The 26634-nt window shown below is 43.6% G+C and overlaps 2 protein-coding genes across 3 annotated transcripts in view; one reads left to right on the forward strand and one right to left on the reverse strand.

Moving 5' to 3' along the window:
* The first annotated feature begins 238 nt into the window (after positions 1 to 238).
* Positions 239 to 14290, forward strand: prkd4 (protein kinase D4). Of its 2 annotated transcripts, none has more exons than XM_088015906.1 (18): positions 239 to 503; positions 1836 to 1993; positions 3828 to 3966; positions 5542 to 5673; positions 7122 to 7276; positions 7371 to 7554; positions 8554 to 8637; positions 9316 to 9472; positions 9916 to 10039; positions 10280 to 10357; positions 10438 to 10636; positions 10733 to 10758; positions 11797 to 11869; positions 11958 to 12064; positions 12142 to 12303; positions 12408 to 12774; positions 12906 to 12991; positions 13797 to 14290. In XM_088015906.1, exons 1-18 carry the CDS (start codon positions 482 to 484, stop codon positions 13959 to 13961), a joined length of 2418 nt encoding a protein of 805 aa, XP_087872032.1. In that variant the 5' UTR covers positions 239 to 481; the 3' UTR covers positions 13962 to 14290. The 2 variants fall into 2 exon arrangements, with proteins under 2 accessions (XP_087872032.1, XP_014842187.1); XM_014986701.2 differs by having other exon boundaries at positions 241 to 503; positions 10438 to 10651.
* The window catches only part of actn3b (actinin alpha 3b), a 29164-nt gene continuing 16672 nt past the window's right edge, over positions 14143 to 26634 (reverse strand). The window contains exons 2-21 of the mRNA XM_088015905.1: positions 24584 to 24698; positions 24258 to 24377; positions 23842 to 23928; positions 23479 to 23566; positions 23163 to 23241; positions 22597 to 22678; positions 22113 to 22198; positions 21794 to 21886; positions 20522 to 20752; positions 20227 to 20374; positions 19993 to 20143; positions 19465 to 19573; positions 19215 to 19355; positions 18102 to 18284; positions 17483 to 17617; positions 17008 to 17187; positions 16764 to 16910; positions 16608 to 16673; positions 16344 to 16502; positions 14143 to 15456 (exon numbers count right to left, since the gene is read on the reverse strand). Coding sequence (XP_087872031.1) covers positions 15298 to 15456; positions 16344 to 16502; positions 16608 to 16673; positions 16764 to 16910; positions 17008 to 17187; positions 17483 to 17617; positions 18102 to 18284; positions 19215 to 19355; positions 19465 to 19573; positions 19993 to 20143; positions 20227 to 20374; positions 20522 to 20752; positions 21794 to 21886; positions 22113 to 22198; positions 22597 to 22678; positions 23163 to 23241; positions 23479 to 23566; positions 23842 to 23928; positions 24258 to 24377; positions 24584 to 24698 — 2559 coding nt within the window. The 3' untranslated portion in view covers positions 14143 to 15297. The remainder of the gene's footprint in view (positions 15457 to 16343; positions 16503 to 16607; positions 16674 to 16763; positions 16911 to 17007; positions 17188 to 17482; positions 17618 to 18101; positions 18285 to 19214; positions 19356 to 19464; positions 19574 to 19992; positions 20144 to 20226; positions 20375 to 20521; positions 20753 to 21793; positions 21887 to 22112; positions 22199 to 22596; positions 22679 to 23162; positions 23242 to 23478; positions 23567 to 23841; positions 23929 to 24257; positions 24378 to 24583; positions 24699 to 26634) is intronic.

Here is a 26634-nt window from a genome sequence, read left to right on the forward strand (position 1 = left end):
GAGAGAAAAAAAAAGAAGAAGCTGCAACGGTTTTTAAATATCAATCTGCTGTTTATTGAAAGAGCAAAGATGCTTTTGCGGTGGAAACGTAGCGTTCCTGTAAAACGTGTTTTATCGAAAGGCTTCAATAAAGACGAAAAGTTCCACCTTTGAAAAAAAAAAAAAAAAAAAAAGAAGTAGAAGAAAAACAGTCCCCGTCTTCCTTTCCTCCCCGTCCAGAAACTCGCTCCGTGTGCGTGAAAGCGTTTTTCAAAGCGCCTGTTTCGAGTCGTAAATCCTGCAGCTCGGGGCCGAGGGTGTTAACCCGACTGAGGCAGCCCTCGCAGCGGGGGGTGAGTGTCTCCGCGCTACTTCCTGTCTCACCGACAGGCGAGCCCCGCAGAGAGGAAACCAGACCCACCAGCGCGTCTCGCAGAGGAATCCGCGGCGCGATGATGGACTGACTGATCGGCTGCGTCGTCGAGATGACAAGCGCTGGAGCATGAATGAAGCAGGATCAGAAAGTAAGGCTACCTTGAGGTTATTATTTATTATTTTTGTTCTCGGTGTGATTTAAAGAATCAAAACGAGAAAGAAGTCTGACATTTCTTGCATTTCATAACCTGTGGGGCCACTTTCATTTCTTACAACGCAAAGCAGAAGTCTTCTAAGGGAAAGGAGATGCTAAAAGTGTCACCTGCTTGCGATCATATCTGCGACTCTAAATGTAGATATTCTGAAGTCATGATGTCAAAGAGCAGCTGTGAACTCCTGACTCTGTTTGCTACATCAGCAGAGCAATTCTGAATAGACTAAAAGGTGATTGAAAGCTGCATTTCTGTCACTAATGACGTCTAAAAACAACTTAGAAATGTTAAAGATGCATCACACACAGATGTAGTAAAAATCAGTGTTAATAATAATAATAATAATAATAATAATAATAATAATGGCTAACAGCTGTTTAAAACAGAAACTACAGTCTGGATATAAGAATATCAAATAGAATATTCTTATAATTGTTATTTAAGTGACAAAAATGTCATTTAGATCATTAAAATGTTTTACTGGTGTGTCAGTCATGGAGAGGCCTGCTGACTGCTGCACACACACGTTTTAATGGAAAGTTGAGTGGATGGAAAACGGCATTAGTACAGAAGACCAAAGCAAGAGGAAATTTGAAAATGTTTCTTTTTTTAATATCTGAAAAGTGTGGCGCTGAACATTTTGGTTGGGGGGTACGGTGTTGGATCTGGCGATTCTGAAACGCTTCAACATTTCTCAGTGTTTTTCGTTTTCAGGTCGTTAAACGAGATGGTCAGGTGCTGATTTACTGGACGCGTTTCTGGTGGTTGTTGTGGCGCACTCTTTCCTTCACGGTCCTCTCGAGACCGCAGTCATCCCTGCTGCCTTTGCACCCTTTTCTTCCCCTACCACACGTTATCCTTCCACTCAACTTTCCGCTGTCTCGTATGGACACGGCGCTGCCGCCTGTGTGATCGGCGAGCTTCTTCAGCACGTTAACCCTCTTGTGGTTTACACTCTTTGTAGAGGCGACTGCCAAGCCAGCAGTTTTCAACACATTTGTATTGGCAGAACACAACAGTTCATGTTTTGCTAATTTATTTATTTATTTTTTTTTGCTCTGATGTAAAAATACATCAGAGCATTTGATGTATCCGAAATTTAGAAATTCAGCTTCTAAATTTCGGAGAAACTGAATTTCGGTTCGCGGTTAAAGTCGTGATCGTAAAAACGACAGAAATAAACAGTTTATGTGACTTTTCAGTTTGATCATTTTCCTAATACATTGTAGAAAATGTTCTCATTATTCTGCGTATTTCTCCCCCCAACAGATCGTGCGTCCATGTCTGTGGAGCCGCCCTTCAGTCCCACGGCGCCGGCTCTGGTCCAGTTCCAGCTGGGGCTGTTCAGGGAGATGGTTCGGGTCCCGCCCGGCAACCTGAGCTACCGCCACGCCCGCCGGCTGGCGGCCGAGGTCATAGAGAGAAAGGTGACCAGAGGCAAACGTCTTTAAACTACTGGACTATTTGAGACCTGATTTTGCTGGACGTTTTGGGGATTTTGGCCGAGATTTAAACATTTTGTGAATAAAACGAATGCTCCAACTCTTAGCTGAGCTCCACTCTCACAGTTGCTGTGAGAGTGGAGCTCAGACAGGAAGTGGACTCTGAAAGGTCAGCTCATGCATGCATGCGTGCATGTATGCACGAAGGAAAAATGTGTAGGTTACTGCAAAGCGAGCCGTCGCTTTTTGACGTCACGTTTACCGGACCCGGCCCATTTAAAGAGGCGGCGGCGGTGGCAGCAGCTTGTACTCCTGAGCTGCTGCTTTTGTGCCGGCCTGGTTTGTGTCTCCCTCCATTTCTTGACTCTGAATCCAAGCGTCGTCCGCCGTTCTCCTCCGAAGCTCGTCTGTTTACGGCGGCTGCGGCTCAGGTTGTGAGCTGCTGCAGGTGTTGGTCTGTTTCTGGTCTTCATGCTGCTTCAGAATCTGTGTGGTCTGTGAGAGTGCAGAAAACTTTCCAACCACAGCCTTTCCCCTCTGTGTAACACACACACCCACGCACACACACACTTCTGGCTGGTTGTGTGCCTCTTTTCACTCAGAAATAAACTCACGTTTCCGGGCATCAGGTCAGCAGTGTGTGCAGGAAAGGAGGAGTAAATGTCATGTTTTGGTGAAAATCTGCAAAAACTAAACATGTTTATCTTTTATTGTTTTTGCATTATTAGCCTTCCTGGTTTGCAGACTGAAAACTGGCGTTTTAGAAAGTTTAGTTAGTCATATAGTAACTTCATAGATTAGTTTCCTGTTTGCACATCAGTTATGCTTTAGACTTAAAGACCCAAAGAGTAAAATCTGCCGTTGGCTATTTGTGATAAAAGTCTGTTTTTGTCACTGTGGATGAATTGCTGCCTTCTCTTCTTTGCAGTGTTGTTTTATATCAGGCCCGTTTTAAGGGCTTTAGACGTAAACGGCCTGTTCAAGGTCACCCCGTTTCGCCCCGGTTGGATTTATAATCGCTATTCTGGTGTTTTCCAGGTTTTCTCTTGAAGCTGATGATAATTTGTGTTGCAGTTTTTCTTGAATTCCTTCTGATCTGGACATGATGTGCTGCTTTTTAAGCGTTTTTAAGCCTACTTCGTGTCATCAGACGGGTTCTATGGAAGTTTTCTTTTTTTTTTTCAAACGTGTCTCAGGTTTGCTTTCTTCCTTTAACAAAGAACATCATTTTTTAAAAACAATCCTTTTATGCACTGTGATTATCTTTGTGAAGAACTCTCTGTAAGGGGTGAATGTTTTTCTTTCTAGTAGATCTGAAGTTTAGTTTGTCTTTTTGTTTAAAATGTTTCTTTTTTGCAACTTTTTAATATTATTTTGGTGAAAGCGGACATTCCCCCCTTTTTTTTTTTTTTGTTACTTCAAATATTAGCAAGCACTTTTGGTGCTATTGTGAATTTAATATCCAGTTTAAAAGAAAATCTGAATTAATTTAGCATGTCTGCGTTCCAGCATCCACATTTGTCAGCTTAGGTACATCTTTCAGTCTAAACGGATATAAAAGTTAATGATTGATCTTCCTTTTGCAGCCTTGTTCAGTTCCTCCATTCATAACTTCTCAGATGATTTTTTATTTTTATTTTTTCTTATGCAAGTGATCAGAGAGAAAACGTCACATTTTGCAGGAAAACCAGTGTTTTTACATTTACACTTTAGAGTTTAGTGGCTGAATCGGGGTGTGTGTGTGTGTGTGTGTGTGCGTGTGTGCGTGTGTGTGCGCGTGTGTGTGCGTGTGTGTGTGTGTGTGTGCGTGTGCGTGCAGGCTCCAGACTGCAGCGTGGTGGGCTCTGGTGAGAAGATCCTGTTGTTCCGACACCAACCCGCCTTGGAGCAGCTGCTGCAGCGGCTGACGGAGCAGGACGAGCTGCAGGACGGAGACCTGATCGAGATCGTGGTCGCAGGTCAGACGAGGTTGTTGTGTTTCTGACGGCACCGTTCATATGAACGTGTGCAGGATCTCGGTGATGCATGTCATAAAAGTGACAAAGGTGACAGAAATTCCTTGTTTGGAGGAACTAAAACTCAAATTTCAGCTGAAACAAGTGAAATCTTTCTTCCTCTGCAGCGTCTAGCAGGCGCCTGAGGCTTTTTAGGTCAAACTTGACTGGGGTTTGGATCATAACTTCACCTGACTAGTGAAAAATCCCGGTTCAGTTTGAAGAAAATAACCCCACATCACCATGCTGACACTTCCGTGTTTCACTCTGGGTTCTCCTGCTGACTCTCAGCCTCGTTCTTTCTGCAAACAAGAACCAGGTTTAAGGTTGAAGTTTGGTTTCATCGTCCTCGGTGCCACGAGGTTTTCGGAAACCTTTAGACAGGATATTTATTTATACTGAAAGGCTGTTCGTGTTTCACGCTACGCTGTGAACCGGAGGGTTCTTCAGAGTTACCGCCAGCCTCTTCATGTGACGTTTTCCAGACTGGTTGATGTCAACACGCCTGTGTCTTGAATTTCTTTGTTCTTTTCAAAGAACATTTAGCCCGTTTCATGTTGTTTGAGCGAGTTCTTCATTTTTCAGGTCAGGCTGCAGTCAGAAATGGGCAAATCGTTATGTTAAAATCTCAGCTTACATTTTTAAATATTATTTTAAGAATTACAAAAACAAACTAAATCTGTTGGGGGAGTAAAAATCTTTTCATACCTTGGCTAACTTTCTGCAAATATAAACTTTAGTCCGTTTAGCAGCTCTTTGAAAAAGTATTTAGAGTTTTTAATCCTGCCACGATTAGCTTTCATTTAGTCGACCTGCTGGCAACAATTTAAAGTAAGTATTTAATTTTCGAAGTTAATATATTATTTCGACTGCATTCAATGAAAACTTTAACCTCTGAACAAAAACAAAGTGCCCTTCTAAAATCTTTTTTACAGAGCCTCACATTTTTGACATTCTGCCTGACAGAATTGAAATATTCTGCTCTGTTCTTACCGATCAGATTGTTATAGAAACCAACCTGTAGAGAGTTTAACATGATTAAACATCTACATGTAGCTGTTGATTTAAATCTCATTCGCACTAGAAGTGGGACAGAAACATTTTGAAACGGTTCATCAGAGTCTCATTTATAAACGACCGAAACATGTTTGGATTCGTGATAAATCTGCGTTCTCCTCCGTGTTTCTGTCGTTCATGTTTTTTACGCTCACGACCTTCACAAAAAGCTGCTAAATCCCACAATAAAGCGCCGCTAAGCCTCTGAGTCGCTGGTGTGTGTAAGTCAGCACAAAATAACTAATCCATAAAGATAACAGAGACACAGACTCTGTAAAGCTCCTCTGGATTAGAGAGTTTTGTTTGTTAGTAGCTGATGACTGAAAAAAAAAAATAAATAAATGTCTTTCTGCCTTTCGCTTTGTGCTGCTACTTCAGGCTTAAAACACTCTCATGTCAACACGAGGATTTTTAACTTTAAAATGCACCTATGATTACCTTCCTGTGTCTTATGATTTTTTTTTATTATTACTTTTCTTCCAGGATCAGCGTCTGTGGCCGAGATGAGGATGCGTCCGCACTCCCTGGTGGTCCAGTCGTACCGGACCCCTACCTTCTGCCACCACTGTGGGGAGATGCTGTGGGGCCTCGTGCGGCAGGGACTGAAATGTGAAGGTAAAACCCGACGCCGCCCACTTTTTAAAACGGCTGCTGTACTTTAGCATCGCCACAACAACTTGTGCGCGTCGTCGTGTTAAAACCACAAACTTCAAAGTAAATTATGCATAATGCCGTCCCTAAACGGATGTCGCCATGTTTTTTTGTTTTTTTTTTGTGATTGTTGTGGCCTAAAAATGTTGCAGTCAGAGTTGCAGAAATAAAGTTTTAACATGATCTTACAAAAAAGTTGAAAGCGCTTCACGTAAGCTTGATTTATTTATTTTTTTTAAAACACGGTTTTAACAATATTTAAAGGGCCAATTACACTTTTTAGGACCTTCTTGAAATGACACCTTTAGTACAAATAAAATCCTGTCAGTGCAATAAAAAAAATTTGCACATCGGGCATTCAAGTTATCACGAACCGTTTATATCACATGGGTCAAACTCGAGGCCTGTGGGCCAAATCCGGTCCACCACAGCATTTTATGTGGGCTTCTAGATTCTAGACTAAACACTAAGTGAGCTTAAATATTATGTTTTCAATCAAATCAATGCAGTTTTTATCTGTTTACTGCCAAATTATATCAATCAGTCCCTCCTGTTTCTTGAGAATTACCGTGGAAATTCATGCAAAATCAAGAAATCTTTTCATCAAGGGTTTATTGCAGATTTTTCTCAAAAATTGTCAAAAACTTTCTTACTTGCAGATTATAGTCCATGATCTTTAGAGCGAGTAATAAAAGGTCACATAAATAAGAGCAAATATCGCAAATATTTCCAAAAACACTTGCAAAAAAATCACAAAATCATAGAGGGACTAAAAAGATGTTCAGTAATATTATTTAATTTTAAGAATTCATTGGTATTGTAACAGGATGAGAACAGGTTTTATTGATACATTCTGGCACAACCGGCCCTTTAAGAGCGTTGATGATCTGGATTTGGCCCAAAACGAAAACGACCCCTGCTTCACAGGGTGTAAGAAAATCCTACAGAACATCAGAAAATGGTTTTGGCAAATAAAAAGCTCAGCGCTGAACACGCTTTCATCTTTCAGGTTCGACTTTCAAGAGACGTCATGAAACAGGAAGGGAAATGATAATGAGGCTAAAGGGATTGGTCAGAAAAGAAGGAAGTACAGAAAACTTTGAGGTGATTGGTCGGATTTGAGGAAAACTCGCGATGTTGGGTGAAAATTGCAAGTCGGCGCAAAATTCACAAACAATGAATTTGCATTAACAGCTGGGATCGCAGCTTCCTGGAGGGACCGTCCTCCACTTCAGGATCAAATCTTCTGAGTCTGTTTGTCTGAAGAACAGCTGAATAGGAAAAGAAAACCTGAAAACGATGTACTTATTCCCTCCACTTTGCTGCTATAAGCTGCTTTGCGCTGCCCCGTCCCAGTAAGTTTGTGACAAAACGTGAGAAAGATCGTGAAGAACGGTTTTCCGTCTCCTCAGGATGCGGTTTAGACTTTCACAAACGCTGCGCCTTCCTGCTGCCCAACGACTGCAGTCGAATCCGGCGGCAGGTCAGCACCAGCTTCTCCCTGTTCCCGCCTCGGAGGCCGCGCACCCACTCCCTGTCCAGTCAGGCCGGAGGCAGTCTGGAGGAGGTAACTTCAGCATCGGCCGTTTGTTCTTCTGTTTTGTTGGGGTTTTTTTAGCGTCTCGGCTCATTTAAACCGTTTCAAACTCCCTCCCGTCTAGATCAGCTTGTCCAAGCCGTCGTCCAGGCCGCCGTCGTGGAACGAGCCGCCCGTCTGGCTCGGGGACAAGAGCCGGCCTCAGGTCCCCCACACCTTCCACATCCACAGCTACACCAAACCCACAGTGTGTCAGCACTGCCACCGGCTGCTCAAAGGGCTCTTCAGACAGGGGCTGCAGTGCTCAGGTACGGGGAGGAAGGCTCTCTGAATGAACAAGTTTAACAATTAAAAAAAAAAAGTATTGAATTGTTTCAGTTTTATCTCCAGCATGAAGTAACAGACATATCTGAACAGACTTGAGCAGGGATTGGAAGGTACACATATTTCTTGTAGCATCAATAGTTTTGACATGTTTGAAAAGGATCAGGGAGAAATACAAAAAAAAAAGGAAACGTATGAACTCGGTACAATGTTTTTAACTCGGCGCTATGATTTTTATTGTTTAAATAAACCAGGAGGAAATGTTGTAAATGTCTGCACAGCCCTGTTGAGATGCACTTCTGCAGGATCCAGAAACATTTACACAGGAACTTTGTTGAAAACTTTGTTGTTGTACCAATAGCTCTTGGGAAGAAAACAAAGAAGTTTTCAAATTTTAGTCTTAAAAAATACCAGAATTTGCACTTGGCCTTCTACTTTTGTTCAGTACAGTGACATGATTTCTAAATATTAAATCAGGTGTTATGATCCAAAGTCTCTTTCTAACACTTTATACTTTCACTTGAGTAAAAATATGTTGAAGTAACATTTGTTTTGCTACTTTTACCTGAGAACAAGTTTGGTGAATTAATATTTAATTTGAAGGCTACAAGAGGCTTGTGGACAAAAAACAGGTTAGCTTTAATAAGTATGACTTTGCTGTACGTGGGGCAGTCGTCCCCTCTTGTCCCCCCCTTGTTTCCGCCCCTGTTGATCGGTACATTATTCTCCTTTGTGGCTGTTTTTCACGGCTCTGCTCCAGTCCAGACCGACTCTGATTAGTCATGTTTGGATTCCCAATGAGCTTCAGTGACGGCTCGTCCTGTCGTCACGTCTGAGCCAGCAGACGGCGCGTAACCAATTCACTCGAATGCGTGAACGTGTCTTGAATATTAATCGGGAAAACTTGAGAGCGAGCAGCTGAAGTTTTCTGCGTCGTTCCTCTGAGGTTTGAGGCTGCAGCTCCTCTGCCTTTGTCTCGTCAGACTGCAGGTTCAACTGCCACCGGCGCTGCGAGCCTTTGGTCCCCAGAGACTGTCCGGGAGAGAGGAGGGCCGTCAACGGGGACGGTGAGACACACTTCTCACTTTATTCTACTTTATTTTTTACCTCATTCATGTCTGACAGCTCCTTTAAATTAGTCCCTAGCTTAATTCACAGAATAAAATGACCCATTTATGTATTGAACTGTAAACTAGAGGTGATATTGCACAAAATATCAATAATATCGATACTAAGTCAGTATCGGTATCAGATCGATACTAGCATGATAAGATCAACACATCAGTTTCAGATTCCCTCTTTTGTTCATATTGTAGTTTCTCAACTCTAATATAAAAAGGATTGTGCTTTGATTTGCTCTAAAATTATTATTGTTCCACATTTTTATTTAGAAAACAATACACACCGATTTGTTTTTATGTAAATATATTATTTTGTTGACACCTATACGCTTAATTTAAATTAGGTTTTTAGCAAAATTTCAAAGAAAATCAACCAAAAAAATGCCTAAAAGTCATAAGTTTGATGATGTATTAAACTTGAATAATATGTATCGGTATCGGTATAGGTATCGATATTGACGATGCTAAAGTATCCAGTATTGGACACCTCTACTAAAACTGTCCCCAACTGAATCAACCGCTTATATTTTTGGAAATGTAACTAATATAAAATGAGCTGCAGATCACAAATTTCTCTAGTCTGATCTCAACTGCTAAGTAACAAAGATGGCGTCGCCTTCCCAGACTCCTCGGCGGCCGTCCACAGCTTCCCACAGGACCCAGAGGACGCCGAGTCGGAGCTCGCCAGCACAACACTAGACACCTCAGAGGACGAGACGTCCTCCGACGGCGACTCGCTGCCGGAGATGGTCGAGGTGGAGTCGCTGAGAGAGCCTATGAGGTTAGAGAGAGGATGATGTCATCGCTGCTGCTGTGTCCTGATGATGTCGGATATCGCATCGCCCACAAAGCCACACGCATGTAGTCAGTTTTTCTGTGGCACGAGTCTTTATTGGCTTGTTATGCTGGGTGGAAGTATTTTCACCCAAGACAAGACTTTGAATTTTGTTTTCTTTCTCATTCTCTTGTTTTTTTTGGGCTTCTACCCTTCCATCTTTTCCTCCTTTCTTCATTCAACTCTTCCGACTTTAGTTCCTTCCTTCTTTTCCTTTCTCCATGTTTTCTACTCAGAACCAATCCACAGCAGCAATACTTTCCCTAAGTTGATAGTGAATTCACTGGAACTTTTTTTTATAAAAAAAAAAAAAAAAATGTGGCGCTTGATTGTTTTAGTTTTTATTTTTTGTTTCCCCCTCACCCTCCTGCCCTCCTGTCCTCCTCCAGCCCCTGTTTCAGCAGCAACATCCCCCTGATGAGGCTGGTCCAGTCGGCGCATCACACTAAGAGGAGAGCAGCAGGGGTCCTGAGGGAGGGCTGGCTGCTGCACCACACCAACACAGACACCCTGGTGAGAGACGGCTGCTCAGTAACACAGCCAGCTGATGGCGTCCCTGTTGGGTTGAAAAATGAGGCGTAGACGCAAAATTAGGTCCCATCCAAGACCCAAAAATGACCCACTGTGCATAGTGGAGCATAAATCTAAATAGATGAAGAATATCCTAGGTTTTGTGTTGACTTTGAGTAAATTCTTTGAATATTCTTGGAAAAGTGAGGGAAAAAATGTGCCCCTTTTTTTTCTTCCCCTCAGAGGAAACGTCATTACTGGATCCTGGACTGGAAAACCATTACCTTGTACCAGAATGAGAGCAGCACCAAGTACTACAAGGTAGAATCTGCAACATGACGACGTTTTTCCAAATCTCCTTCAGCGCCTCTATGGTAACTTTTGGTCCTCCTCTGTTGCAGGAGATCCCTCTGTCAGAGGTGCTGCAGGTGCGAGGCCCCGCCCACCTCGCCATGCCCTCGTTGCCGGGCGCCGACCCGCACTCCTTTGAGCTGGTGACGGCCTCGCTGGTGTTCTGCGTGCAGGCCGGTGAAGACGGCGCGGCGTGGGAGAGCGCCGTCTGTCAGGCTCTGATGCCCGTGCAGAGCAGCAGAGGACCAGGTGAGGAGCAGCAAGGTGAGTCAACGACTGTGTTTTAGCTCTGCGACCTGGAAGACCATGAAGGTACTGACATATTTAATGTGCTTGTGGTTTCAGATAAAGACCAGCACGGAGACGGAGTGGTAAGCATCTGATTTTAATGTTCAACAGGGTGTCCACGCATCCTGAAAAAGGCTTAAACTCATTTCGCTAAAACTAAGGCCTTAAAATGTCTTAAACTCATTAAAGAAAATGTAAGTCGGCCTTAAATACATTAGTTATGGGTTTAAACATTTGTTGTGGCAGGGCTATTTAATCTTATATTTTCTATGTAGATTTTTCTTGCGGGACTTTTCTATCAGGTTAAAGCTTGAGTTGTGTGGAGACATCTTTCCCCATCCTGTGACTCAAGGCAACATTGGTAGCAAGCTGACAATACCTGCAGGATAGCTAGCCAGCTAGTTAGCTAGCAAACAAGCCTTTAGCTGTTAGTATATGGTTCATTAATAGCTAGCAGGTTCACTTACAGTTAGTGTAGCTAGCTAGCTAGTAAGCAAACAAACAAGGCATTAGCAGTTAGCATATGGTTCATTAGCACCTAACATGAGCAGCTAGGATATGGTTCATTAGCAGCTAGCATATGGTTCATTAGCAGCTAGCAAATGGTTCATTAGCAGCTAGCATATGGTTCATTAGCAGCTAGCATATGGTTCATTAGCAGCTAGCAAATGGTTCATTAGCAGCTAGCATATGGTTCATTAGCAGCTAGCATATGGTTCATTAGCAGCTAGCAAATGGTTCATTAGCAGCTAGCATATGGTTCATTAGCAGCTAGCATATGGTTCATTAGCAGCTAGCAAATGGTTCATTAGCAGCTAGCATATGGTTCATTAGCAGCTAGCATATGGTTCATTAGCAGCTAGCATATGGTTCATTAGCAGCTAGCATATGCCACTTCCATTTTGTGAGAAGCCCAAAGTTGCTGCCAAGAGTCACAAAAACACCCCAGCAATTTCATAGTTTTGTTCCCCTGAGTTTCTTTTGTACCTTTGTGATAAAGGTCTTAAATTTTATTGATAATAATCTTTAATGGGTCTTAAAAAGCCTTAAATTTGAGCTGGTGAAACTGTTCATACGAAGAGCTTCTCCTGCTTCAGAGCTCGGCACTGTGTGTGTTTCAGGACATCAGCGCGGTGTATCAGATCTTTACTGATGAAGTTCTGGGTTCAGGACAGTTTGGAGTCGTGTACAAAGGTGAGATCCTGATGGGGTTTTTTCTTACCTGTCTGCAGCAGTAAACCCACGCAGTTCCATTCTCACTAAATGACATCTCCTCCACCAGGTACACACAGGAAGTTGGGCCGATCGGTCGCCATCAAAGTCATCGACAAGACCCGCTTCCCGACCCAACAGGAGAGACAGCTGAGGAACGAAGTGGCCATCCTGCAGGTGTTTGCACTTCTCCAGCCAGTGCTTCCCAGCTGGAACGCCTTTTCAGATTGAGTCATGGTTGTGTTGTTGCTCAGAATCTGTCCCACCATGGAGTCGTGGTGCTGGAAGGGATGTTTGAAACGTCCAGACATGTTTTCGTGGTCATGGAGAAGCTCCACGGAGACATGCTGGAGATGATTCTGTCCAGCGAGAAGGGCCGGCTCCCTGAACGCATCACGCGGTTCCTGGTTATACAGGTACAGCCGTGGCATCACGCCTTCTCTCTTTGCTACATCTTTTCTTCTTGTGTGTATTTGAGTAAACGATGATTCGATGATCGGCGTTGCTCCTGCTGTGACAGATCCTCGAGGCGCTGCGGTACCTCCACCTGAAACACGTCGCCCACTGCGACCTGAAGCCAGAGAACGTGCTGCTGGTCTCCGCCGACCCCTTCCCCCAGGTGAAGCTGTGCGACTTCGGCTTCGCGCGCATCATCGGCGAGAAGTCGTTCCGCCGCTCGGTGGTGGGCACTCCGGCCTACCTGGCCCCCGAGGTTATCAGCAGCAGCGGCTACAACCGCTCCCTGGACATGTGGTCCGTGGGCGTCATCATGTACGTGAGCCTCAGCGGGACGTTCCCCTTCAACGAGGACGAGGACATCCGCCAGCAGATCACCAACGCCTCCTTCATGTACCCCCGCCAGCCCTGGGCCACCATCTCGCTGGAAGGTCTGGGGTTTTTGGAAACTTTGTAACACGTTTGCCGATGTTTTTGCTAAACTTGTGTTCAAGTTTAGTCAGAGCGGGTTGTGTTGTCAAGAATCAAACCACACCGACTCCACCTGTCGCTTCCTCTGCAGCTGTGAGCCTCATCAACAACCTGCTGCAGGTGGCTGTGAGACGCAGGTACACCGTGGGAAAAGCCCTGGGGCATTCCTGGCTGCAGGTATTTCAAGTTAACAGATCAACACAGAGTAATGTGTAACCCTGAAGCAGAAGGATGATGATGTATAGTTTTATTTTTGACAAATAATAACAGTGTTATTATATTCTGAATCAAATTAGAAACCGGCATTTCTGTCATTTGCAACACGGTTCAAGCCCACTCAATTTTCATCTCTTCCTAAGGGATCTGGCTACACTTGATGTTCCATTCATAACTTAAAAATACACTTCTGTTTCTTCTTTTAAAGATGATAAATGCTGTTTTTTTTTTGTTTTTTGTTTGTAGCACCAACTACCCAACGACTAGTGGAGCATCTTCAGATCCAGCCCATAAACGTCCAATCTATAAATGCTTATGATCATACTTACTTTATTTTATTTTGCTTGGCATAGACTCTGTATGTTTAGGTACTAAAACTAAATTTTTTCTCTTGTGTAGGTTTGAGGAACTTGTCTGAATGTCCATAGTTACTTTTTCTGGACTCCCCCCGCCCCCCACCCATGGTGTTTATTTTTAATTAACCAGATAAGTTGATTGAGAACAAATTCTCATTTTCAACTACAACCTGTTCAGAAAACATTAAACTATTAAAACGTCTGTTCTCTCCATTGAGGAACTCTGGCGCCCCCCGGTGGGGGAACTGTACCTTACACTTTGATTTAACTCCTTTTCTTCTAACTCTGGCTGCTAATTCAGCAACTACTGGAGCTTATTTATAGGCATAAGAGTAAATGCAATAAAATACAAGCTGAATCTCATGTCTGGTTGCGTAATGTGGCTTTCATCTCGCTGTGTTAATGTGCAGAACTTCCAGCTGTGGTGCGACCTGAGGGAGTTCGAGCTGAGGATGGGCTGCAGGTATCTGACGCACGAGGGAGACGAGGAGCACTGGAGCCGCTTCGCTCTAGAAAGAGGCCTGATGTTTCCCTCCTATCTCTGCTGGGACTCCAGCAGCGAAATGGACATGTGAATTAAAAAAAAAACTAGCACAGCGTGAGCTGTTTTTGTATCGTTTAGACTTTTTATTATTTTATATGGACAAATGAGAGACTGTGGGAAGTGCTGGTCATTTTAACTAACCCATGGACTATTATAATTTTTAGATGAGTTGAAGAGTCTGATATTGTGGAAGAAAAACACACAAACTGCTGTTTAATAATATAATTATCCTTTTTATTCCAGCTTTGTTTTTAAATGTAGCTGTTTGAATGTGTGTTGTTTTTTTAAGCATCTGTAATGATGGACAGAAATAACTGAGAATGAGGGGAGGAGACGAGATAAAAACACCTTGAACATGCACAGAGGAGTCGACTTGCACTGATTATTAGTATCGTTATGGCCGATGTTTGGTTGTGGAAATGGGACCAAACCCTCAGTTTCCTCCTCAGCGACGGGCCTGCTGTGGTCCCACATGCAGCATCCATCCTTACTGTTTGCAACTTTCCTGACTCTCTCCCTGCTGACATCGCTCCGCCTTCCTCCGACAGGAAGAGCGGAGCCGTGCCAGTCGTTCTGCTCCTTTAGTTTCCTGCGTCGTCTTTCTGTTTTTCCTCTCCTAAACCGCCATCGAGCCACGGCCGTCTTTGTGCTCCCTTCCTCTGCTTAGGTGCTCTCATTCATCCTTCATAAGTTCCTGAGTTTCTTAAGATCTCCAGGTTAAAGTCAATCTCTGCCAACGTTCAGGCTTCACAGTCGTTACTTCACATTGACACGTTTTTAGTCCCTGACTGCTGACACAGACTCCCTGCAGGCGCTCGTTTGGGTTTCGACGTGATTTAAGGAAGAGTCGACGACTCGAAAGGCGGCGTTTTTCTAAACTTTTTAAAACGAAGCATGCGTCTGCACAAATGCACAACCAACCAAGCCAACGGACCAACCAGCTTTTTTATCACATTTTCTTCTTTAATTACCCTTCTACAAAAAGAATAATAAGATGGGGAGGAGGGAGAGCGGGAGGCTTTGCTCAAAAAGTAACCCTCTCGTTAGCTCCTCCGTTAAGGCCGGTATAATCTACGTATGGCGCTTTTATACGTTATACCTGGCTCTCTCTGCTTAAAACTCAAACCTGACACAGTTTAAGATTTGAGCAAAGTCTCCTGCTCTCCTCCTCTCTAAGCAGTGTCCCTGGGATGGAGGGGGATCATTGGGGAAAAGTTCAGATTTGACAGGGGGGGGGAGTAAAATGAGGAGGACAAAGCATTTAGAGGGACAGTGGAAGGGTTTATAATCGCTTTCTCCAAACAGGAGAAATAGAAGCTGGGGGGGAGGATGAGGAGGAGGAGAACACGAGGCGGGAGCGGCTGGGTTTATAAGTCGCTCTCTCCGTAGAGGGCGCTGGAGAAGGAGATGTAGTCCAGGGCGCCAGGGGCAGCGTCGGCTCCGATGTATCTGGTCATGCGGCTGATGCAGTACTCTGCCTGCTCGGGCGGTAGCTCCCTGCGCAGCTCGTCCACTGTGATGTAGTTCTGCAGCGTGGAGAGGGAGGCAACGCGTGACTCAGAAAGGCAAGAAGAAACCGTCGCCTCAGTCAGAGGGCACAACTTATTACACTTAGAAAAATTTAAATTGTGATTTTAGGCTCTTAATTCGTCTAAAATGACTTAAGCTGGTCAAGAAAGAGAATATTTGTTCCCGTGGGTAAACAAAGACCCATCGAAAAACACAAAGACCTTGTTCACACGTAGCCGGTTCTTTATGAGAATGAATACCTCCGACTCATCATTTATTTTATATATATATATATATATATAGATAGATAGATATAGACACATGATCAGTTTCAGAGTTTTAAGCATGCCAAACCTCTAGGGGGCAGTATAGCGCAATGCTAAACTCCATGTCAGCCAACCAGAATGCTTCAAAACAATCACAACTTCCTGTAAGGAGTTGAACTTAATTTGTGTGGAAAGATATATAGGTTTTAAATAGTGTTTTTGTATGTAAAGTTATTAAATTTATGGTGTAGACTCTGTATGTTTAGGTTTATTTATTTATTAAATTTAAATATTCCCATGTACACATGCAGAGTTTTTAGAAATATTGAACACCATTTTCAAATTCAACAATACTTTTTAAATCCCAAAGGGAAATTAAATTACATTTTTGTTTGGATGAAAGGCCAAAACACATAAAAATGTTTTCACTTTCCCAGATATTAAGCCATTTTTAATCCTGCATTTACTGGATTTAAACACAAACTCATGTAGGACTTTGTAAGACCACTAGATGGCGGCATTTCCCCATCTCTAGTAAAGGGAGTGACTCTCCAGTTCCTCAGTGAACTGTTGTATTCATACAGTAACCTCATTGAGCCTGTCCTGCAGGAGGGCGCCGCCGGTCCCGTGTCTTTTACCTTGTCTGAAGCCAGGATCTTGAAGGAAGCCATGACCTGTTCTGCGGTGTCGGTCTCTGCGGTCTCGCGGGTCATGAAGTCGATGAAGGCCTGGAAGGTCACTACGCCGGTGTTGTTTGGGTCCACCAGGGTCATGATGCGGGCAAATTCAACCTCACCCTGTCGGTGAAAACATGGAGGATTTCAACGACGAGCTTTAGCATCTGAGTGAACAAGCGTAGAAGGCCTGAAAGGTCCGTCTGTGGTTGAACTGGTTGCACTGACCAGATCGTAACCCATGGAGATGAGGCAAGCACGGAAGTCGTCTGGGTCCATCATGCCGTTTCTCTTCTGCAGACAAAGATCAGAACCGTTGGGCCAACTCAACAGCACTCAAAGTTGAGACGGAGAGGAGGATGCTCCCAGAGTGGGCCGCCTCACCCTGTCGAAGTGGTTGAAGGAGGCCCTGAACTCGTTGAGCTGCTCCTGGCTGATGCCCTTGGCGTCGCGGGTCAGGATCTGGTTCTCCACCTCGTTGATGGTTCTGGCGATGGTGGTGAGCAGCTGCTCCCAGCCCACACGGACGTGCTATGATGGAGAAAAGAGGAGAGAACGTTGGCATGGCAGACGTAAAGCCCAGATGGAGAGAGGGCGGCGGATGAAGTTGAGGCTGTGGTCGTCGGACCTCCATGGTGTAGTTGGTGTGCTTGTTGTCGAAGATGAGCGACTCCTGGCTGAGCTGGTGGTCTCCCTCCAGCTTGTCGATGTTGGACTTGTAGTTGATGATGTTCTGTTCGTACTGCTTCAGGCTGTTCATCTGTTCCTCCAGGGAGCCTGCGATGTCCACAGACACGTGGCTGATCTCCTGTCGGGGTGTAGAACGGTGACAACAACATCCAACGACCAAAGAAATGTTTGGATGAGTCAAGGAAGTGAAGAACGCTGTTACCTACTGTGTTTGCATCATGATAATGAGGCATTTCATCCAATCTATTGCACATGTGACAGTGGAGAAAATCCCTAAAACCTTAAATTTCACCTTTGATCTACAGGTGGATGATTGAAATTTGAACATAAAAATCAATCCAAACTGGTTTTCTCCATCAAGACATTTTTCCCAGATTGGACTGACTGCACTGTACAGTTTATTTTTGCTGTACCTCCATCTTGGTTTGAATCCAGGGTCCAATGATGTTGGCCTGGGCAGCAAACTGGCGCCTCAGCCTCTCGTTGCCCTGCTGTCTTGCCACTTCCTCCTGCAGCATTTGGTCTCTGAGGGGTACAAGGTGCTTCACCTGCACAATAACATCCAGTTTTAGGGCGTGACGTCATTTAAAAGTAGACATGTTGGTCATTTTCACCAATAATCACATTTCTAAATGTGAAATCAATTGACTGATTATGAAATAAACTCTTATTTATTTAAAGGAATTGAGCATGTTTTCTCATTTCTTGTCGCAGACGGTCTACAGCGCGTTTCCCTCCACCAGATCTGACAGATTGTCCCGTGTGGTTCTTCTCATTTCCCCTGACAGTTTTACGTGCTGTAGCATTTTGTATCAGTCCAATCTAAACTTACAGCTACTATTTCTGACCCCTCGTTTGGTATGTACCACTTATTTTTAGCTGGATGACCAAATGCAGCGCACGGAGATGCAGCGTCGGTTCACGTTTCCTGTTTGCACAAGAATGCGACTTAAAGCGGTTATCCTCCACGTTAATCGTCCATTCTTTACCGAGTGAGACTCTGGTTCTGGGGAAACGTCTGCTTTGACTCACAGTTTCCCACTTGGTGTTGATGTCCTGCTGGCTCAGGTTGGTGTATGGGTTGATTCCGGACAGCTTGATGCCGTAGGTCTGGGCGATCTTCAGGATCTCGTTGTGGATGCCGACGGTGGCCATGCGCTCCTTGTCGGCCTCGGGCAGAGTGGCTTTGAACTGGTCGTGAGCAGTGATCAGACTCTGGAGAGCAGGAAGACAAAGGCTAATATTTACACAACTATTCTCTAAAAATCAATATTTCTCATTTAGAGAAGTTACATTGTCACTTTTTATCTGATTTTTAGTGAAATGCACAGCCTTGAAAATCTTACATCATCATCCAGTCATTAGTTTTATAGAAAATGGATGCAAAGAAGCCAGCTAGCTAACTAGAAAGGATATATTAGCAGCTAGTTAGCACTAGCCTCAACCGCTTCGAGTCACAGAAGGGAATGAAGATGTGTTGCTGCATCTTGTTCAAGTTTATATCTTTCAAAATAAGAGTTTATTTCAATATGTATTATTATTGAACATTTACATGTAAATACATTAGATTGTAGCTAGGTGGCTAATTTTCCGTCGCTAGTCCCATTGGATATGTTGGTGCACAATAACAAATACACACGTTTGCTTGACAGAAAAGTCCTGCAATAGAAATAAACTGTGTAAAATAAATGATATTAAATAGTCACAACAAAATATGAGAGCTGTGATTAATTATCATATTTCACTTACATTTTGTGGAAATTAATTTAAGACATTTTATTTTATATACGCAACAACTAAGCTCATCTGCAACAAGCCTGGTTTGTTCTTAAAATGTCTTGAATTTTAAGACATTAAGACATAAAAACATGAATTTAAGACGTTTTAAGATTGTTCTAGTAACAGGTGATTTTGTTTGAGGTGACAAAGCTGAATACAAAAGCAAGTTTTTCATTTGTAAAAAAAAAAATAAAACCAATTTTCCGTTCACTTCCACTGCTTTGTGCTGATCACTTAAAATCTCTTTCAAATATATTAATGTTTGTATTTCTAACTTGACACCATTTGGAAAAGTCCAGTTGGACGTGAAAACCTTTGCACAGCGACGTCTCGGATGAAAAAAGGGAACGGAGAACAAGCGAGCACCTGGATCTCCTCGATGCTGTGGACGATGAACATGTCCTGCAGGTCCTCCATGGCTCCGTCCATCCAGTTGTTGAAGGGAGCTGCCCTCTTGGCAAACTCCAGGTACAGCTGGTCGATGGTCTCCCACAGCTTCTCCACACGCTGCACTCACACAAACGCAACAGTTTTCAAATAAAGACACCCAATATATGAAGGCAACTTTGCAGCCTGAGTTGATCTCTATGTGTTAAGGATTTTGTTTTTTATTTACCTCCAGAGCGTCCCTCCTCTTCTGGGTCAGGGTCCCCAGGTTGTCCCACTGGTCACAGATCCCCTGGCAGCGGGCGTTCACCGTAGCAGCATCATGGTAGTCCAGCTCACTGAATGAGATCGCACCAGTAAGTTTAGTGTGACTCGTGCTTTAAAATGTAAATCTAGCATCATGCTCTGCAGTTTTACAGCTTCTTGAAAATAAGTGGATCTGATCTTATTTGGCTCTTCTTGACCTGACACACATGGTTCTGAAGCTTTGAAAGCCAAACCGTGACTTTTTTTTACGCCTATAGTCATCCGCCATGTTGTTGAACATCTGAAACGCTGTCTATAAGCTCAGAGATTGTTTCGGGAATACGAGGAAAAATTCAGTTGTGAGAAGCAGCAAAACACTCAGAGGTTTCTCTGGACAGCAAATCTACACTTTGATTGCTCTCTCAATCCTCCCCAACACTTCTGTCCCTCCTACGGGCCGATGCTGCTGATGTCAGCAGCAGAATCCTGTTGGGACGTTGTGGCGTCTTACTTCAGCTCCTGGGCGATGGCGGCGATCTGCTCCACTCTGTCCTGGTGAGCGGCCAGGTCGCTCTCAAAGGCCTCGTGCTTCCTCATCAAGGCTCTGATCTCCATCAGAGAAGCCGACTCGTAGTCCTTCTGAGACAGGAGCTCCTCCTTACCTGAAACGCAGTTAGCAAAGTCATCAACACCGGCAGGCAGGCAGGCAGGGGGAGTCGGCGTGGGTTTCCGTTGTCATTCCTACCTGCAGTCCAGGCTTCATGCATGCCACACTTCTGCTTGAACTTCTCGGCCAGGTGGTCCAGTCTCTCCAGACGGCGGATCTCGGTCAGCAGCCACTCCTCGTAGCCCTTCTCCACCTGCTCCAGACCTTTCCAGGCGTTGGCGATGTCCTGGAGGAGAGGGACGCGTTTTCGTTACGACACCGATTGTGAACCGCGTTCTGTTTTGTGGACTTGCAAGGACTATTAAGGCGTTAGTAAGTATACAGCTGAACTAAAGGGCCTTAGAAACAGTGAAAGATGTTGCGTCGTCCTCACCGACACCATCTTGCCCTCGGAGGGCATGAAGGCGGGCCTGTTGCTGAGCCTCAGCTTGGTCTGCAGAGTGTTGAAGTTGATCTCCAGCTGACATTTCTCCTGCACGCGCGGCGGCTTGTGCACCCGGCGGTAGTCGCGGAAGTCCTCCAGTTTCTGCTGCATGGCGCGCATGGTCTGCTCTGCCACGCGGTTCTCCAGCCAGGGGATGGTGCGGCGGATCCACTCCAGCAGCTGGACACAACGTGGACCGTGTCAGTTGCGCAACGAGCCTGCTCTGTCCTCATCTTTGCCGTTGCGTGGCTTGTTTGTGGTTTGGAAATTGAATTAAATTGCTGCTAAGAGTAAATGCTCTTTTTGGTTTCTCACAGCATGTGAACTTGTGCTTTTTGTTCCCACCGTAAAAGCTTTGCTAAAGTTGACCTTTAGAAATAAAAGTCTCTTTCCAAATTAATTTAGAAATACAGAGGTACACTGTTATTATCTGCTGACCTAATTTTACATTTATTTAATCTGTTTTTATAAAGGCTAATCCAGTTTGTCCAGTCAAGTGAAATGAAATAACGTGAGATGACTGCGAGGGGGAAAAAAAAAAAAGTTTTGAGGATAAAATGACTTTGCTTTTGTAATAAGGACAAATTAAGAAGATGAAAATAACATTTTTTAGCTTTATCGAAACTCAAACGCTCAATCTTTTTACAAATATCACCAAAGAGCTGCTGACTCGTTGTAACACTCTTCAGTATGGATGTTGCTACTGACAAAGAGAGACTCCACTTCTAGAAGGAGTAAGACGTTTACTACGTCATCTTGAAACAATTTAAGCTACGAGAGAGTAATACCTTCAGCAGATAACGGGAAGGCTGAAGAAATCACAACAAAGTTGCTCTGTTTTATACTCGGTGATTTTTCAAAGAAATCATGTTGCTGTAGAAATGTTGGCAGCATTTTAAAAATCCCAACTAAAGCAAAGATCTACGTTCTCTAGAAATACACGGAGACTGACGGCTTGTTGATGCTACAGCTGCTCTAATCACGAATATAAGATTATAAAAATCACTGCAAGTGTAAATTTGTCATTTAAAAATATTAAAAACTGGCTTAAAGTGACTGACTTTTTGCTACCACACACAATGTTACTATCAACAGCAAATTGAACTCAAAATTCTGATCAACGGACGACTTTTAAAAATCTGTCACTATTACATCCATCACTTAAAACATGAATACTTTAAAAAAAACTCTCGTTCTGAGTAGGCTGCAGGAGTTTCTCACCTCGCTGGCCAGCTTCTCGTACTCCTCCATCAGTTTCTCGTTCTCCTGGTTGACAGCCAGAACCTTGCAGATGCGGTTAGCAGCCGTCTCAGCCTGGAGGTGAAACGCATCGACACACACACACACACACACACACACACACACACACACAAACATACGCTTCAGTAACAACACCAAAACACTTGACTTCGCTTTCAGTGTCACCGGCTGCCATTCCGCAGATTGGTGCCTAAATGGTTTTATTCAGTTTAGGAGAGAGTCCGCACACTTTGGGTTGTATTATCAGCAACGTGGTGAAAAGTGAAACCATAAATCTGACCTGCTCGGCTCCGGCGAAGGCGTGATAGAAGCAGGACACGTAGGTCATGATGGCCTTCTCGTCAGGTTTGGGTGTGTTCACGATATCTGACGGAGATTTGAAAAAAAAAAAAAAAAGAGAGATTAAAAATAACTCGGCTTTCCAAAAACACAATATTGTTTGAAAAACATTGCATTAGGTACAACTTAATTCATTTTAAATGTTTTTTTTCCTCCCCGGAAAAACGGCCTGATCCAATCGACCTAAAACGAGAGCTGAGTGGATAAAGTGAAGGACACCAGCTGCTTGCATGCTTCCCTGAAGGAATAATAACAAACGCTGCCAAACGGTTCCTGGTTATTTGAGGCCGGTTGCTCAGGATTACAGCAGTAGTCCATCCTTCTGGGAAACGTCACGGTGTGTTTTAACCCGTATCGACATCACCAGAGTCCCACAGTAAATATGTTCACTCTCAGTTCGCTCGGTTTCTCCGTCACGGCCTCACCTTCAGCGTCGAGCATCTTGGGGATGTCCAGGAACTTCTCGGCCACTTCGAATGCCGTGTTCAGGTTACCGATGGGGTCGTCCTGAAGGCGGGTAATTATTAAATGTTAATAACTAGAACTTAAACACGAGATGTATCCGTTTAGCCATCAAAGCTAAAAACACTTCTCAGTGAAACATGGTGCAAGCTCTAATCCAGATTTAAGTGGGAAAATACAAAATGGTTAAAAAATAAAGAAAAGGAGAGAACAAATGAAATTTGGTAAAACTCAAAATGTGTGATTTTATTGAAGCAGTGCTGCAATATAATTAATTTCAACAAATTAACAGTTTGCCTCTGTTTTTCATCTGCACTTTGTGCTCTTACTAGCATCTTAGCACATATGCAGATTTTATATTCCACTTACACATGAAGCTGAAAATGTAGAAGATCAACACAGAAATAGAAGGAGGGAAACAAAAGGAGACAGGAGACAAGAAAGAGGGAAGCAGGAAACAGAGGAACAGAGGGAAGAAATGGTTGTAAGAAAGAAAAGAAGGAGGCAGAGGGAGGAAAAGAAGGGACACCTTTCTCAGTTTGGAGTAGTCAATGAGGTCAGGTCTGTGTCTGTGGATGAGGGCACACAGCGCCAGGCCATCTTTCCAGCTGAGCGACGAAGGAAGAGAAGAAAAACAACCCAGAGAGCAGATCAGGTCATAAAGGTCGTAAAGAGACACAGACAGACCAGAGCTGTACGTAAAAAAAAACAAAAAAAAAAAACACACGGTGCAAACATGTTCCAAAACCCCCAAAAAGACGACAAAACACAAGACGAAGGAAGAGACGTGAGATGTTAAGAGTGCAGTAGCCCATTTGTGCCACAGGGGGGCGGTGCAGGCTAACCTGATGTGGAAGTTCTGCACATTGACATTCCTGTAGGGGGCAGTCTTCCTCTGGCACCAGAGCAGCAGACCTTCTTTAGCGGAGGTCTCTGAAATAGTGGAGGGAGAGAAATTAACAAAAAAAAAAAGAAAAAGCTGAACAAAACGTCAGAGTAGAAACGGAAGTAGAGAAATGTTTAAGAACCAGGAGTTACTGTGAACCAGGAGTTACTGTTTAAAATAAATCGTTTTTTTTTCCAACATGTTGCCTTGTTTATGTGGAATGTATCTCAAGCAGCAGGTGTGTGTTTGTGAATTGAATGTTTTCTGTAAACACACACACACACACACACACACACACACACACACACCCACACACACACACCTTCCACAGAGATGTCCTGGATGGCGAAGCGCAGGATGATGGTCCAGATCATACCAAGGGTCATCTTCACGTTACCGTCGACGATTTCTGTCCAGAAAAACGGAGCAAAGAAGAAAACACAGAGACTTAGAGAGATCCTTCTCCTGCATGACTCTTTCTGGTTCTGTTTGATACTGAAAATGCCAGAAAAAAAAAATCTATATATATAAAAATTTGCTCACTTCCTATACATACTATCAGTATTTACATCCCTAAAACATGTTTCTCAGCTTGAGGCAGATCCTAATCAATTGAAAGAAAAAAAAAACATCTTCCAACATCCATTAAGTTTAAATTATCCTATTTGTTTGAGTAGATTTACAAAGGTGGGCTAAAGGGGGGCTATAGGAACAACAACCCTGAGATGGGACCCTCACCCTCTGCACCAATAGACACCAGCTTGACCCCCTTGCTGCAGATGAAGTCCAGAGCTTTGTTCACGTTGGCAATCTTGTGGAAACGCATCTTTCCTTTGTCGGGTTTGGGCAGCCTCTCGCCTGAAAGACAAACACTCTAGATGAGCCATGTCGCTGATTTGCAACAACACAAAAGTAATTCTGAATCACATTTTAGTTATGTTCTGCTTTGTTTTTGTAAAAAAAAAAACAAAAAAACAATGCACACAGAAGGTTGGGGAGCCATTCCAAATACGTCAGGAATGAGGGAAGGCTCAAGGGAGGAGCTGGTTTGTAATGAGGCGTACCTGAAATGACCTCCAGCAGCAGCATGAGTTTGAGGCCATTTCTGAAATCCTCCTCAATGTTCTCGATCTGTGTTCCAGCTTTCCTCAAGTGGGAGTTGCACCAAGCTGTGAAGGTCTGAAAGGGAGACGCACGGTGAGGCAAAAATGTAACGGTGTTGCCCAAGCAACTCTACAGCCTGTGCTCTTCTCTCACACACATTAGCAGTCCAGAAGCAGCAGGTAAAAGAAAAACAAAGCAAAACATTCACACAGCTGGGTGTGAATTTTTTAAGACCAGGCTGAAAAACTGCTGAGCGAGGCTGTTTGAGACCTCGCAGCCAGTGGAAGGGAAAACACACTTTGACGTTTATGACAGCTCGTGTTTACTCTCATGTCGGCTTTTGTTGTTAGCTACTTTTTACAGGGTTTCTACACGTCAAATTTCACTTTTTAACTCCGCCTTGAATGAAATTAAACCCGAAACCATAAACATAGGAGATGATTTGGGTATCCCTGCTGCATTACAATCACGCACGGCAAAAATGTTGAAATGTTTGTGGCTCTTGGCAGCGTCTTTGTTATTCTAATCCTCCCACTGCATATTCCCTCCCACGGTGCCAACCTTAAAGGTTGTTTTTGTTTTTGCACAGAATGCATCTAGCCTTTGAAGAGTTGGTAGCGGAAGTGAAAACGAACGTCCTCCGGCCAACTGGCGATACGTTTCCGCTTAAAAGAATCGACACGCATCGTCGCCTTTCAACGACATTAACGCACAAGAAAGTTTGTGCTCGTAAACGTAGATGTGCAAACGTGACACAAGAAGGTTTAAAAAATGTTCAAATGTTTAGCGCTGTCTACGATAACGACTTCGGTGTGTCTTGTTTCAACTTTCACCTGTCGCCGTCGCTCCCCGTGTGTCAGGCCCATTACCCTGGAGAGACACAACAAGCTAGCTAGCTAGTACGAGCGTGTTAGCAGCTAGTGTTAGCTTCAACCGCCTCAAGTCTCAGAGTGTTTAAATTGTTCCCCACCACTCGCAACACAATAAGCAACATTTTTGTGTGTTTTTTGTTACTAGTTTTTGAAAAACATTTCAGGAAGCCCGACCTCCTTTTAGGAAAGATTCTACAAGCTTGATGCAAATTCAAACATCATTTTGTAGACCAGGGCTGTCAAACTCATTTTCATTTTGGGCCACATCAAAACTCTGAGTGTTCTTGAAGGGCCAGTTGTGCCAGAATGTATTGATAAAACCAAATAAACTGTTAAATGATCAATACATAGATTTTCCTCCAAGATTTTGTGGTTGTTTTAGTGTTTTGTTTTTTTCTGCAATCACATTACAGATTTTATGGTGCCAATTTAGAAACGTTTGTAAGGAATTTTTATATTTGCTCTAATGTGTTGATTGTGACCTTTTGTTACTCGCAGTATCAGTTACGCACTATAACTTGACATCAAATAAGGCTGAGGCAGCTGTCACTGAAACTCCATGTTTCTGATTAATTATGAGAAAATGTACTGTAAAATCTGAAAAAATTGTGGAGTTTTGCAGATTTACAAAAAACCGGAAGGACTTATTGATGTCATTTTCAGTCTAGAGGGCCACATGAAAAGCTACGGCGCGCCGGATTTGATCCCCGGGCCTTGAGTTTGACACGTCTTAGACCATGACAGCCAAAGTTTAGCTATTTTCAGTTCCACTGTACAGGTGTTGTCAACACTGTGAGTATTTTCAGGCAATTTGCTCATTGAAATATAAATAATTTCATTACAAATAAGACATAAAGGTGGGAAAAATGTACATGTCCTTCATCTTTTGCCTGTAATTGTCCTTCATCTCTCACCTCTAGTTGCAGAAAAGCACCCCACCATAAGGAGGTGGGCCGCAAAGAAAGAACTGACAAAGTGATAATCTTTCTCTGGTTAGCTTCACACTATGTTGGGAATCTTTGCCTCAGAGCAACGCAGTCTATAGATAAGAATAGTTCTGGCTTAATGGATCGGCTCAAGCCTTAAATTACGATACACAGAAAGTACTTAAAGTGTGAATTTTGGCAAAGGATCTATTT

The sequence above is a fragment of the Poecilia mexicana genome, unplaced genomic scaffold, assembly GCF_051168715.1.
Source record: "Poecilia mexicana isolate PSO_F unplaced genomic scaffold, ASM5116871v1 scaffold_18, whole genome shotgun sequence".
In the NCBI taxonomy this organism is placed as follows: domain Eukaryota; kingdom Metazoa; phylum Chordata; class Actinopteri; order Cyprinodontiformes; family Poeciliidae; genus Poecilia; species Poecilia mexicana.